General features: G+C 37.1%; 1 protein-coding gene across 2 annotated transcripts; it reads left to right on the top strand.

The window, feature by feature from the left end:
• Positions 1 to 6657: 6657 nt before the first annotated feature.
• On the top strand, positions 6658 to 15452 carry si:ch73-90p23.1 (free fatty acid receptor 3-like). 2 transcript variants are annotated; one of them, XM_048153595.1, is made up of 2 exons: positions 6658 to 6747; positions 11807 to 15452. In XM_048153595.1, the coding sequence occupies exon 2, from the start codon at positions 11835 to 11837 to the stop codon at positions 12819 to 12821; it is 987 nt and encodes a 328-aa protein (XP_048009552.1). In that variant the 5' UTR covers positions 6658 to 6747; positions 11807 to 11834; the 3' UTR covers positions 12822 to 15452. The 2 variants fall into 2 exon arrangements, with proteins under 2 accessions (XP_048009552.1, XP_048009551.1); XM_048153594.1 differs by lacking the exon at positions 6658 to 6747 and adding an exon at positions 7543 to 7685.
• The last annotated feature ends 392 nt before the right edge of the window (positions 15453 to 15844 follow it).

The following is a 15844-nucleotide window of genomic DNA, read 5'->3' as shown; positions in this document are numbered from 1 at the left end:
CCAGGAGACAGGCAGTTACTCTAGGAGAGCTGGACAGGGCCGTAGAAGGTCCTTAACCCATCAGCAGGACCGGTATCTGCTCTTTGTGCAAGGAGGAACAAGGATGAGCACTGTCAGAGCCCTACAAAATGACCTCCAGCAGACCACTAGTATGAATATCTCTGACCAAACAATCAGAAACAGACTTCATGAGGGTGGCCTGAGGGCCTCACGTCCTCTAGTGGGCCCTGTGCTCACTTCCCGGCACCGTGGAGCTCGACTGGCATTTGCCATTGAACACCAGAATTGGAAGGTCCGCCACTGGCGCCCTGTGCTTTTCAGATGAGAGCAGGTTTATCCTGAGCACATGTGACAGATATTAAAGGGCCTGGAGAAGCTGTGGAGAACGTTATGTTGCCTGTAACATCGTTCAGCATGACAGGTTTGGTGGTGGGCCAGTGATGGTCTGGAGAGGCATATCCATGGAAGGTACGCACAGACCTCAACAGGCTAGTCAATGACACCCTGACTGCCATTAGGTATTGGGATGAAATCCTTGGACTCATTGTCAGACCCTACACTGGTGCAGTGGGTCCTGGGTTCCTGGTGCACAACAATGCCCAGCCTCATGTGGCGAGAGTATGCAGACAGTTCCTGGAGGATGAAGGAAATTGATACCATTGAATGGCCCCCATGCTCGCCTGACCTAAATCCAATAGAACACCTCTGGGACGTTATGTTTCAGTCCATCCAATGCCACCACCTCAGAATGTCCAGGAGCTCAGTGATGCCCTGGTCCAGATCTGGAGGAAATACCCCAGGACACCATCCGTTGTCTCATTAGGAGCATGCCCTGACGTTGTGGGGGCCATACAAACTACTGAGTATCATTTTGAGTTGCTGCAATGAAATTTCAGCAAAATGGACTAGCCTGCTGCATCATTTTTTCACTTCGATTTTCGGAGTGTCTTTGAATTCAGTCCTCTGTAGATTGATAAATTTTTTTTTCCATCAAACGATGTGGCATCCTTTCATTCCTAACACATTACCCAGTCCATTTCAGTATAGATATCCAGCATGATATTTTTCCCCATTGTGTTTTCAAAGTGTTCCTTTTTTTGAGCACCGTATCTTTATATGTATAGTTCTTGATTTGAACGGGCCTTAAAGGGGACCTATTATGCCCCTTTTTACAAGATGCAATATAAGCTTCAGGTGTCCCCAGAATGTATCTGTGAAGTTTCAGCTCAAAATTTTATTTTGTAGAAACCATGGAAACACCAAAGATGCTTTAGTATTTATATGTTTTAATAGACAAGGGAACAACTGTTTGGTTACATTTATAGACAAAAAACGAATTATTGTTATATAGCTCAGCAACGTTTAGTCTTATTGTTTAAATCTAATTTTCTTGATTTTTTGCGAGTACCATGCTTTACCATGCCTCAGAGAAAAACACTATTTTGTGAAGTAGCTAACATAGCATAATCAGATGCAGCTTTATTTTTAGTAACAGTAATGCAGCATTTTCTCCATCATACAATACGTTTTAAAATGAATTGCATGCCATTTATCAACACAAGCCATCCAGCATTTAATATGATATTGTAAAATCGATCTATCTTACTGCAGTGTGTAACAGTGTCTCACAGCAGCCGCCGAGCGAATGCACAGAGTAACGTTATAACATCATTTTCAACACTCTCAAATGTATCTAATATGATAAACAGAAGTGTGTTACCTCATACTTATGACCGGAAAAGCGGAAGCAGGCGCCGGCGACTGTGTCATAATAAAAGTCCCGCTGCTCGTGAGGCGTGTGTTGATCAATCGCTCCAGCTCCTCGTTCAGCTCCACAACACTCGCTCCTGCTCTGCTTCATACTACAGTAACGTTAATAATCGCATCCATGAACATGATTTCTTCTCGAATCCTATCTTGATTATTTTCCATCGGCTGTGAGGTGGAGACCACATGTCCCAAGATTCCGTGCTCTAACTTGGCGTCATCAAGCTACACCTTTGTTTTGAATAGGCCTCTAGTGACCTCTAGGCACAAAGTTGACATAAACACAGTAATTCTGATTTTAAACTTCAGCAAACATCACTAAAAATGCACACATGCCTAATGAGATGATCGTTGATTGATGAGGTGGTTTTGCTGATGCACAATCATCATGGGATCAATCAGTAGTCCACATGGTGTGCAGGTAAATGCCATTTAGATGAGTTTTTTGATAAACATTGTCCTGCTCATTCACAGACTCACACACAGCAGATCTCCGGGTAATTATAGGGCGCGATGCAGAACAGGACAGTCTAATTATCACATAGATTCATCTTTCAGCACACGGGACAGAGCGAATCTGCTGAAATGTCAGAGGAGGCGGTGCTGATTGCCACCATCTCTGATTAAACGGCAGGCAGCGATTCATTGTGACATGATGAGTCTGTCACATTTAACTTCCTCTCACCTTCACCTTCGTTTCTGAAGAGGCTCTCAGTGGCTTTTTCTAGTCTGCATGACATGAAGTGCTTGTGCTGTGCTGGATGTCTCGTCACTTACCTTCAGAGAAGTTCTTTGGGTATTTGCAGGATTGGTTCACCCAGTAATGAAAACTCTGACAGGCTACTTCAAACCTGTACGATTTTATTTTTCTCTGTAGAACACAAAAGAAGACATTATGAAGACATGCTCTTTCTCGTGCAATAACAACATACAGTGACTATGGCTGTCAAGCTCCAAAAATGAACAAAAAGTAACATTTTATTTTGATGGTCCACTTTAGACATTCTACTAACTATAAGTAACATTGCAAGTACGTCAACTTATTCTACTAACCCTAAACCTAACCTAACCGCCTACTACAGTCTACTAATACTCCAATGAGAGTTGGAGAACTTTTGAATACCCGATGGGACACACTTAGGCCGGGTTCACACCGCAAGCGGCAGCAGAGCGGAAGCAGCGCGTGAGCGTGAACTGCAGCTGCAGTGACGCGCGAGTATTCACACTGGAAGCGTTTGTACAGCGTCACAGCAGCGGCTCGAAGCTACATATAAAATGAGCATTTCTTTACAAAGACAGCTATAAATTTGTTTGTATAATTGGTCATTGTTAAACGTAGGCTTGAAAGTTTGTTAACATGCAAGGTGTACAACACTCACAGAAAATAAATAAAAGCCTCGTGTCATCCATTGCTGCACACGAATGAGGTAAGCTTTGTGTTTTACATCATCTGACGCATGAACATGTTTACAAGACTGCAAACTCGGCGAAAAAGACAGCAAACTCGGGTTTGATTTGGGTATGCAAGAGCCTATAGGCTATTGCTGTCTGTGTAATAACTAAAATAATGTTTATATATCATATTTTCTGGCTAGTTTAGTTTACTATAATATACCATACCATACTTTAGCCCAAACTGAATAATTAAAAACAAGTTTAAATGAGTAAATCTTCTATAAATATTTTTTAATATTGATTTTCTTTCATGACCTACTTCAATTCTTGTTAAAACACACTAGATATGCTTATTCTGTGCATTTTGAGCACTTTTTGTGTGAAATCATATTTATTTTGTCCATCAAAGGTGTACTTTCACTTTAATTGAGCGTTAGCACCGCAGCAAAAATAGACCCAGCGCCGAAACGATCGCGGCACTGCTGCTTCTGCTCTGCTCCTGCTCCGCGCTGCCGCGCAGCCTCTGCGTGCGGTGTGAACGCTCTCATCTGTTAACATGGACGCCGAAAAAATACGCGCTGCTTCTGCTCTGCTGCCGCTTGCGGTGTGAACCCGGCCACAGTCTTGCAAAAAATGCAAGAGTTTACAGATTTTTTTAAAAAATTATTATTTTCAATACTTTGCATTTTAAAATACATTTCTAAATGTCTGTTCAGTGGTCTCTATGTAACTAACAGAAGACACAATTTTAAAATTGTGGTGCTTCTTTAAGTGATAAAAAGCAGTACATAAACATAAACATAGCCATCTTTGCATCAATAAAATGTGCAACACTTTATATTTTACTACCAAATTATATGTAATATATAATTAATTTAATTTACAGTTGAATGTTTTCCTTGACATCTCATGATTTCAGGGCATGTGAGAGCCCGAACATAATGCACGATGGGATATGCTTAGCCTCGAATACCGCTCTGAAGCGGTATTCAAGATAGTGTGGGTTTAGTGTACATTAAGGGCACTGCACTTGGGCATTTTTAAGACATGGAACGGTCTTGCGCACTTACTTCCTGTCGCGTGCACGCGTTGCAGTTATTCGAGCTAATGGCAATTATTTGAGATAACTGCAATAATGGTGTAGTTTAAATTTCAATCACATTTTGCCATCCAAATGAAAGGAATTTAAGTCCTTACACTAATGCATTACTGAATGCATTATTTAAATGCATTAAATGCATGGCGTCTCCTTTTTTTGGTGTGGTGGTATGAAGAAGCAATTTGGCATGGAGTAAAGAATATTTTTTTTATATTATATATACCTATATATATATATATATATATATATATATATATATATATATATATATAGAGGCCTACACAAAGATAGACAAAGATCTTCCTTCATATGAAATGAATGAAACTGCATTATATTATATTATATTATATTACACATTAAAAATAACAAATTTACACAGTAAAATACCATTTTCCATTGAAACAGTAATATACCATAAAAACAATGCACGTCTGGGTGATATTTGACATTTTGAGGCTGCTTTCTTGAAAACAACAAATAATATTACCCAGACAGATATTTTTAAGAGTGTATTATATTTATTTATAGAGTGTATTATATTTGATTATATTGTAAATTAATTGTAAAAATATAAATTTTCACAGCATTAAAACATACATCATACAGACAACAGAAAAAAAACAAAACAGAATTAAATCGTTAATCATAATTATTTGTATCACAATTAATCATTAGCACAAATTTCATGATCGTGACAGGCCTATAATTTACTGTTTTGTTGTTGCTGTTGTTGTTGTTTTTACCCATACAGTATGTACCCTTTATCATAGTTATTTTATTCAAGGAACCAGTGTAATTTTTGTATTATTAAGTTATGAAGGTTTAAATCAAAACAAACCAACTGCAGTTGAATTGATATTAAATGGAATGCACAACCAAAAAACAAGATTTTTGAAAAATTAAAAAAACGGAGTTATCTCGTTTTGCAACGAAACTCTTCATTTATATTCTATTCTAGATTCTTTATTACAATTTTGAATTGGCTTTGCTTTATATTTTCTCATTTTAATTTTAAATGTTAGTTTAACATTAAAATGAGTTAGTTTAATAGAGTGATAATGAGTTTAATATTTAACATTAAAATGATTTAGTTTAGTTTAATGTTAGTTTAAATTTAAGTTTTAATAATTTTGTTATTTTTATAGTTATATATATATATATATATATATATATATATTTCTATTTAGCGTCAATTTATAATTGTTTTAGTTTTAGTTAAGAACAGTGCAAGGAACAAAAATCTTCACACTTGCAATATTGAATATGGATATGTGCTTGCAGGAATTGAGATTGGATAGAAGGAGTGATTTAGTTAATCATTAACTGTTAAATATTAACTGTTCCTCACATAAAGCTATCATATGAGTTGAGGAGACTTGGAATGTAGAGCACGAATCATATGAGGTACTTTTATGGTTCGTTTATGGTGTTTTGTTGTCCAGATTCAATCCTCATTTCATTCCACGGAAGAGTGTAAACACTCAGCCTAACCTTTCCTTTTAATTTACGCAGAAGAACGGGTTTGGATCGACATTAAGGTGAGTAAATAATGACCTGTCTAACTATTTCTTGAACATAAGCTTGTCTCTCAGGCTAAACACCATTACCCATATTCAAAACACCAGCATAATCTCTAGGAGGTCTGGAAAAACAATGCTGATTTGACTTAAATAGATTCAGTAGTTTAGTTAAAAGTGAAAGTACAAGTTATATATATGGAACGTGTGAAATATTTCATTGTACAGTATTACACAATCCCAGGTTGCCCTCTATTGTACAATCTTGAGTTTTGTAAAAGAGGAAATGTGTGAAGCAATGGTGCGTCCCATCACGTCTCCTCGTTACATTAGGGAACTGTCACATTTGAGAACTTCAGACACCTTTTATTGTTATTTATTAGATTGGAAGATAAATGAAACCTAAAAATAGACTAAAATAGTCTACCATAGGCATGAATAGTACTGTCTCTGTAGCATTAAACTTTGGTGTATCATAGAGACACTTCACTCTTTTGCAAGTAAACAACAGACCAAAACACTTTAGCAATTGCATAGCAACCCTGCTAACAACAAACAGAAAAGAGTATATATTAGTGATGCGTGGATCAGCTCAAACGCTAAAATTAGTCATCTGTCCAGATTTGGATATCCGCACCCGACTGACACATTACAGTTATTCAAATTCTCAGTGCTGCTTTTAAATGAACATTTAGCTATTTAAAGTAAAAAGGCCCTCTTTGGCAAAATGACGTCTTTAATAGAGGCTTTACTCCCTTCAAACTTAAATTGGAATGTCATTGTTTCCATTATTGCAACATCCTGAACACACACACACTCAAGTCATTAAATACGTTCAGCCAAGCAAAGGCTGGATATAGGCTTTATTAGTTTATTATCATCTACATACAGCGCTTCACAGCCGTTACATATCACATACACAACATTTGATTGGTCCTGGTTAACTACTTCACTATATCGCTCCCACAGGTACTTTTCTTTCCTTCCCTTTGTTTTTAATTCTCCTTTTTTTGACATTTCTCTCTGTTTTGCCTCCATTGCTGCTTAAAGGATTAGTCCACTTAATACACTTTTCCTGATAAATTTACTCACCCCCATGTCATCCAAGATGTTCATGTCTTTCTTTCATCAGTCGAAAAGAAATGAAGGTTTTTGAGGAAAACATTCCAGGATTATTCTCCTTACACTGGATTTCAATGGCTACCAACAGATTGAAGGTCAAAATTACAGTTTCAGTGCAGCTTCAAGGGCTTTAAACGATACCAGATGAGTAATAAGGGTCTTATCTAGCGAATCGATCGGTCATTTTCGAAAAAAATACAACCGTTTATGCTTTATAAACAAAATATCGCCTTGAACGTACTTTCCGCTTCCGCATTCTTCATAACGCGTACGCTGAATGTCCTACGCCTTCCCTATTCAAGTTACGGAAAAAAACGAAACTGCCGCCGCGTTCGTTCCGTAAGTAGAATGAAGGTAAGATCTTACGGATTTATGAATGAACGCTCATTTCAAAATCTTCCCGGACTACTGACATTTGCTAGGACTTCTGCTTTAAACAGATGCCTGTGATAACTTTCGTTAACTCTACAATAAGTGAATCCACTAATTACTAAAGCGATGCCATAGAAATATACAGAGCTCAAATACAATATTCTAAGGTCTATACATACTCTTTTTACAGTACATTTTTATTAATTATTAATTTTTTATTATATGTATTATATTTGTATAAGCAAAAATGAGTGTAATGATTACACGTGCAGGGAGTAAAACAGGAAGCATTGCTTCTTTCCTGTTGTGTCATTATAGGTTTGTGTGTCACAATGATTTCATTATAAGAAGCATTATGTGAGTGAGAAGTGGACATTGTCACTTCTGAATCTGTGGTTGTGGACTGAATTAAGGTATGGAATAACTCTGTTTCTTCCATTTTGTGTAGTTTGGCATTCCTTCACTGATTTTAAAATGGTACCATGATACTTCTGAAATGAATCAATAGATATTCTGAGGCTAACAAACATTTTTAATGTTCAAAGGTGTGTTGATTTGTATCTAGAGTTCACAGAGGGGTGTTTGTGCTCTTAAACACAGAAAATCCCCCTACCTTAGATCATGAAACTCACTGTGAGCTGTTCAGTTTAAAGTGGTCAGGTTAGGTTTTGGACCTGGCTAGAAATGAGCTACTGTGTTCAAAAATAGATACTTTACCAGCTTATTATTTTCCAGCAGGTGTCAGCCATTTTATATGTTCAAGTCTGCATGTCTCATGATTCTCTGGGGCGACAGGACTCACGGGACGGATAAAATGCTTAGATAAATCATCAGTTAAACACCTAATCTGCATCTTTTGCTCTTCATTTTGTTGCATAAAATTGTTTGTTTGCTTGTCTAATATGATGCACATGTCCTTTTTTTCTGACCAAAATGAACTTAACACCCGTCACACTGTTATTGTGACTTTTAAAACTGGTTTGGTTTTGTGGAAGTTAGTTTTAGGTTAACATCATTTACAGCATTATATTATAGTTTACTTGAATAGGTCTATTTGGAAATAATTCATTATTCTAGAATGATTTCTTTTAATGTGAATGTTCATTTTAGGGCTGAAAAATTTGGGAAAAACTTTAAAAATACCTACTTTACACTTCATATGAACTAACTCAAACCTGTTTCAGTAAACATAAATTAAACTATAGTTCAAAATTAAAGTTCAGAATTGATCAGAGAGAGAGAAAAAACTCTTCCCATTTGAGTTTTTATAGGCCACATTAACACTGTTTTTCACCCCTTCAGTTTGACTATAAAATAATAACTATGATTTCTGTTGTGATTATCATTACATAAAATATTAAACAAAATAAGAAATATATTGTAATAATACTAATGTATTGTTAAAAAAAAAACAAAAAAAAACATCTTATTCTTAATATTTTTTTCATGCTCAAATGGTAAACCATAAAGATTTTATTTTGCTGGTTTGCCTTGAAATTTTATTTCAAAATATCATGCAGCCCAATGTAAATGCGTTAGTTTATTTATGTATAGCTAATGAAGGACTGTTTAAGACATATTCACCAAACATTTTCTATTATATGCTAATTTATTGACCGACAATAACCTGAAGAATTTCAATTCAATTCAATTTACATATTGTTTCAAAGCAGCTTTACAGAGAATGCATATCAATATTATGAGCAATCTGTTATCAGAGATGTTATCAAGAATCTCATTACTTATTTCTCTCATGTGTTTTGCAGAGTAATTTTTTTTAGCAACTCTATCTTATATCTCTAGAGGTTCCATGATGCATTTCCTGTTCTGTGTTACCTAGTTAGAATTCGACCCCCGACACAGTACTGCACACTGTACGTGTCACTGACAGTTGGTTTATTAAGACTGTTTTGTACTATATTTTTTGGCATTACCTAATTTTGAGCTGCCCTAATGTTTTGTTTGCTGTCAGATTTAGTGTCTACAGGACAGTTGGATTAAACAAGGCTTGCTTCTTCAAAAACAATATTTTACCATTGTTAAAGACTTATCAACAATCATATGAATACTGTGCATTAATTTGTGTGAGAATGCAATTTTGTGAGAAATATAGAGCCTCGCATACCCAGATCATTCATGGTAGGGCTGCACAATTAATCTTATTTCTAATCGCGATTACAATTATGGACGTCATGATTTTGTAATCGTTCAAAGGTGTGATCACAAACAAACAAAAAAATACACTTAAAGGGTTAAACTGCTTAAAGGGTTAGTTCACCCAAAAATGAAAATGATGTCATTAATGACTCACCCTCATGTCGTTCCACACCCGTAAGACCTCCGTTCATCTTCGGAACACAGTTTAAGATATTTTAGATTTAGTCCGAGAGCTTTCTGTCCCTCCATTGAAAGTGTATGTACGGTATACTGTCCATGTCCAGAAAGGTAATAAAAACATCATCAAAGTAGTCCATGTGACATCAGTGGGTCAGTTAGATTTTTTTGAAGCATCAAAAATACATTTTGGTCCAAAAATAACAAAAACTACGACTTTATTCAGCATTGTCTTCTCTTCCGGAATCCTTTCCATTGAATTGATTCCATTGAATTGATTCCATTGAATCCTTTCATCTGTCGGTGTTGGTAATGCACTTTTACGTCGCTGTGGTTGTTTTTGGCGATTAGGACATCCGCAACATTTTGAAGCATTGAAAATACATTTTGGTCCAAAAATAACAAAAACTACGACTTTATTCAGCATTGTCTTCTCTTCCGGGTCTGTTGTCAATTCGCGTTCACGACTCCACATCTTCTTCTTCTTCTTCTCTCCTGTTTTACGGCGGTTGGCATCCAGTTTATTGGTGCATTACCGCTCCCTTCTGCTCTGGAGTGTGGTTCACGACTCCGCAGTGATGCTGCTGACGTGTTATCAGGTGCGCCCGAGCTTCATTTACAGTCTGAGGGAGACGCACGCTGTATTCAAGCTATTCTACATTGTTTGTATTTTGGTATTGCTATATTTTTTTAAATGGTGCGTAAGTGTGCATGTCGCGGATGTCCTAATCGCCAAAAACAACGACGTAAAAGTGCATTACCAACGCCGACAGATGAAAGGATTCAATGGAATCAATTCAATGGAAAGGATTGCGGAAGAGAAGACAATGCTGAATAAAGTTGTAGTTTTTGTTATTTTTGGACCAAAATGTATTTTCGATGCTTCAAAGACTTCTAACTAACCCACTGATGTCACATGGACTACTTTGATGTTTTTATTACCTTTCTGGACATGGACAGTATACCGTACATACATTTTCAATGGAGGGACAGAAAGCTCTCGGACTAAATCTAAAATATCTTAAACTGTGTTCTGAAGATGAACGGAGGTCTTACGGGTGTGGAACGATATGAGGGTGAGTCATTAATGACATCATTTTCATTTTTGGGTGAACTAACCCTTTAAGAGGTGTGTTTAGAGATAGTTACGTTGTGAGAGGTGAATCACGACGACTTCAGAGTGTAAAAGGTCTAACCCAGCACAAAAGGAACTACCAATGACGTGAAGTGTACGCTGATTGGTCGAATGAACGCGAAACACCAGCACCCGCTATTTTTAAAAAGCCGTGTATACAGCCTATATATTTACTTCACAAACTAACTCTACAAACATGGAAAACAGTGATAGATGGACCTCTCAACCTTACGCTAAAGAGAAAATCCAGCACGACTCAGCGAAACATGTATTTCTGCTCAGCTAGCGACATTGGGCACCAACCACAAGGCAACTACAGGACTGTTAAACAGATCATAAACTAATGAAGACGGAGAATGCATGCACTGTGTGCTCAGGCTCGAGCTGTGTTGTTCTCAGCGGCATCAAAATAAAAGTCACAACAACAATAAGCGCAGTTTACATCACTTCAGAGTTCCTACTGACGGTGCAAATGCCACCAGGAAAATGGCCCATATGTTGTTGTTTTTTTTTTGTTTTTTTAATTATTATTTGAAAGAAGAAACCAAACCAATGTACAGTTGACATTTGAGGCTTAATGCTATAAAAAAAGCAATGAAACAAAATCAGGAAGAGTGTTTTCAGCTTGTTTTTTTATTTATAACAATATGGCATGCATTTGCTTCAAACAGTGGCATAAAGCTATTCAAAACATCTTTCAATATAAAATTGTGATAATAACAATTTCAAGGGAATAATCGACAATTATGATTTTTGTCATAATTGTACAGCTCTAATTCATTGGTATGTCTTTTATGGCTTTTTTAAAATTATATTGATGTCTGAATTTTTAAGATGTTTGTATTTGGAACGAGTCGGGTTTAAATTTGCTGTTACTTTCGTTGTAAGCCTGGCAAAGGTGGATTGATGCAAACATTGCTAATAAAAATCTGTTTGTGGTAATGCAAGTTTAAACAGTGCACAGGAGTCTGAATCTTGAAGTTACACACAGTTAAAAAGGTCAACATGCTTTTCTTGTAGTGCGCTTTTTTTATCTTGAATTAAATCTTTCTTTTTCTCTTACAGGTTTGCATACTTGGCATCTACAGTGACAATGACGTGGACGGTGGGTCTCAGTAACCTGGTGTTAGCGGTCTACGGATTCACGCTGGTCACAGGCCTTCCTGCCAACATCTTGGCTTTTTACACCTTCTTCAAGAAGGTCCGCCAGCGCCCCACCCCGATGGACGTGCTGTTACTAAGTTTAACCATCTCTGACTTGATCTTCCTCTTTTTCCTGCCATTTCGCATGGTGGAGGCGGCAAACATGAAATGGGCGCTGCCGTACTTCCTCTGCCCGCTGTCGGGATTCATCTTCTACTCCACCATCTACAACAGCACCTTCCACCTGACGGCCATCAGTGTGGAGCGATACCTGGGTGTAGCTTTCCCCATTAAATACAAGCTGAAACGCAACCCTCGAAATGCCGTGATAGCCAGCGTCATATTCTGGGTGGTTTCCATGGCGCACTGCAGCATCGTCTACATCATGCAATACCACAATCATTCGAACCCCAACTTCACTGATCCATCGAAGCGTAACACCTGTTATGAAGACTTCAGCGCTGAACAGCTCAAGATCCTCCTGCCGGTTCGTCTGGAGCTTTTTGCAGTGCTCTTCTTAATGCCGTTCCTTATCTGCTGCTTCTGCTACATCCGATTCATCCACATCCTCTCCAATCTGCCCAACATCAACGCCAAGAAGCGGTATAGAGCCATCGGGATGGCGCTGGGCACGCTTCTGGTCTTCATTGTCTGTTTCATGCCCTACAACATCTCACATGTGGTTGGATATGTGAACAACGAAAGTCCCGACTGGCGGGTGTACGCTCTGCTCACCAGCACATTTAACGCGTGCCTCGATCCTTTCATATTCTACTTCTCATCTTCAGCACTCAGAGGAACATTTAAGAACGTGTTGCAGGAGTTGACAAGGCGGCTGCTCGTGCCCTGTTGCCGCTCAGCTCTCAACTGCCCTTTCTTGAACTGTTCGAGTACAGACGAGAAAACTCGACCGAGCATGACTGACAGCTCCCTATAACACCATAAACTATGATGTAGAGTTTGCCTGATAAATGCATGAATATGAGACTCAATCTATGAGGTATCGACTGAAGAAGAGCACCATATGGGCCAGTATTTTTCTGTATTTTCTTCTGACTGCGATGTGAGCACATGCTGATCAGTCCAAAGCAATAAGATTGTAATTCTGTTGAGCCACTGTGGCAGCAGCTTAATGGACCTGTATATGGACCACTATAGAATGCATCAGTACCTGCCCATTTTTTATACTTCTGGAAGTATTTTATTTATTCATGTTTCTCATAGTGATTTTAAAAAATGTTTTTGTTAAAACATTAAGGGCCAGATTTTCTAACAGCTTGCGGCAGCGCAAACCCTCTTTTGGCGTTAAAAAAAAATACTGTCAGGATTTACTAGGATTTACACAGTGAAAAATTAGCGCTGAAAAGGTGTGGACAGGGTTATTTTTGCAGCTGACCTTATTGCATATGCATTTGTAGGAATTTCCCTTTCAGACGCAAAATTTATGGGAGGAGAGTATTTAAATGAATCATGCAATACGATTTACTAATGTTTGCGCTAGTCAATTTACTGTTATTTGCGCCATTATTTAACGCCCAAAAAAGCATGGCTTAAACCAGACGCTATTTGCGATGCTCTTGGTAGATTGCGCTGGTCATTATGGAAATGATCCAGCTGCGTCTGTGTCACACGCAGAACTTTCCTCTCCCATCGGCGTTGGGAGATCTTGCCCTGTTTAGTAAATCTGGCTCTTAGTGTCATGAATCAAGCTACAAGGTGAATCACAACTTTGATTTGATTTGATTGGTGATTTCAAATATGAAATTTAACTGTAGGCTTGGCGAACAGTTTGGGAGAATTTGATGTATCCCCATTAAAAGAGATAGGACCTGCTCTTGCATGCCCGAGAGGCATTTCAAAGATGGCTGCCGAGTGAAATGGCTTGTCTTAAAGGGACTTTGATATAAGTGCAATGCAAAATACTGCAAGCTCTTTTGGTGTAATTTTCTGTAATGCATCATGGGTAATGTAGTTTTTCACCACCAATGTAGCTGTTATTTTAAAAATACATTGAAATAATGTGAACGGATGGTTTCAACAAAAGCACACGCCACTGATTAACAACCTTGTATTTCACAGTAGGTCTGTCTTTAAAGGTTTATTAGTTACTGTTTAAAATCAATTTCCCTATGAAAAAAATTAATGTAACCTATCTGTTGCACTCTGTTGACTTGAGTTTATAACTTGTATTATAATATTACTTTTGCATCTATTGGGGTTCGATGTGCCCTCAACTTGGACTTTCTGGTAAAGCCGGTTGATCTTGGTCGTCTTCCTGGTGAAGCAGCCTAAAATGGGCACCATGTTTTTTTAATGCACTGTCCGATATTGATCCTAACACCATGTCCTAACTATACGTGATGCGATAAGATTTAAGCACAAGCATTTTGCAACATCAAATATCACAGCCAATCAGAAGAGCATGTGGGCGGAGTCTCTGTAAGCTCAAAGCACTTGCTATGAAATGGATAAGTAGCTAATTCATAAATATTATACCATTTTAACATAATTAAAAATACATGCCGAGTGACTGATACAATCTTTGTCATTGAATACATTTGTTTGTTCACACATAGTTCACACTTTGAATGTGCTTGTTTCCTTAATTTTATTTTCAAGATCTGAGGTAAATTACCTCACTTCACTCACATTAGATCCTTTTAACATTAAATAAAGTATGAGCTGAGAGTATCATTGTCATGGTTACTGGTTAGGATAAAAACTCTGATTAACATAGGCCTACATTTTATCGTGTGTTCGTGTGCACATCGAGCCGCGTCTGGTTAGGACATGGTGTAACGGAAAATGCTCAAGCAGGTTGCCGTTGTATATTTTCCGTCAGGATCAGTATCATTATCAGGTAAATACACCCTCTGGGGTATGTGTTGTCTTTGAACAATTTCTGAACTGGGCATTCAATGTGAAGTGTGATTTGCGTGGCATTAGCACCGAATAAAATAATGATATTTTGAACACGGCCACGTCTTCCATTGCAGCAGGTAGACCCGCCCCCAAGTTCACACCATTGGCTGGGCCAATGTTATAACTTATATTGACCAATCAGAATGTAAGACAACTGTTTTAACATTTCTCTTGAAAATCATTTTAAAAATCGGATCTGAATAAACTTTCAATGAAAAAGGTCAGTGAAAGCTAATAAAATACATTTTATTAACTTTTCTTCTGACATTATATAATTTAAGTATTCTAATATTTTGCTTTTTTCCTCTACAATTTTATTGATTTTTTTCTTTTTATCGTCACACTTTGAATGATTGAATGAAGATTGATTGAATTGTTTTTGCATGTAAATATTAAAATGTGTGTTCTTTTTAAGATTTTTTTTTTTAAATATAAGTTTATATTAGTGTTTTTTGCATGTAAATATGTAATCATTAAGCTGTTCTTTATTTGATGCAATAACTTATAAGCTTAGAGCTGTGGCCTAGGCACTTTTTTCTGTTGTAGGAGACAGAAAGGTTAGAAAATGCCTTCATGTGTCATTTCTAATGAATTAAAATATGCAACAAAAACTAATAATAATAAATAAACTTGCTTTCAACAAATAGAATTCATGAGTGTTCTGTATGCATCTAATACATTTTGGTAACACTTTAGTTTAGTGTCCAATTAATAATTAATTAGTAGTAGTCTCACTATTAATTAGTTGCTAAGTGCTATTATCATGCATATTAGATATTGGCTGTTTAATAGCACTTACAGTATAAAGCACATATTAAAGCCTTATTCTGCATGACCTTATATTCTACATCCTTAATACCTAATACCTAAACTTAAAAACTGTTCTATTAATAAGCAGTAATTAGGAGTTTATTGAGGCAAAAGTCATAGTTAATAATGAGAATTGGACCCTAAATTAAAGTGTGACCCACAAATATATTTAAGAAAAATAAGACTTCTAACATGACTGAGTCATTCTGTTCAAACACGCATATGAAG

The sequence above is a fragment of the Megalobrama amblycephala genome, linkage group LG13, assembly GCF_018812025.1.
Source record: "Megalobrama amblycephala isolate DHTTF-2021 linkage group LG13, ASM1881202v1, whole genome shotgun sequence".
NCBI classification, from domain to species: Eukaryota; Metazoa; Chordata; class Actinopteri; order Cypriniformes; family Xenocyprididae; genus Megalobrama; species Megalobrama amblycephala.
This window is presented reverse-complemented; position numbering and strand designations above follow the sequence as displayed.

What these genes read in the sequence shown, in the direction of transcription:
- si:ch73-90p23.1 (XM_048153595.1), top strand. Translation starts at nt 11,835, where the DNA reads ATGACGTGGACGGTGGGTCTCAGTAACCTGGTGTTAGCGGTCTACGGA.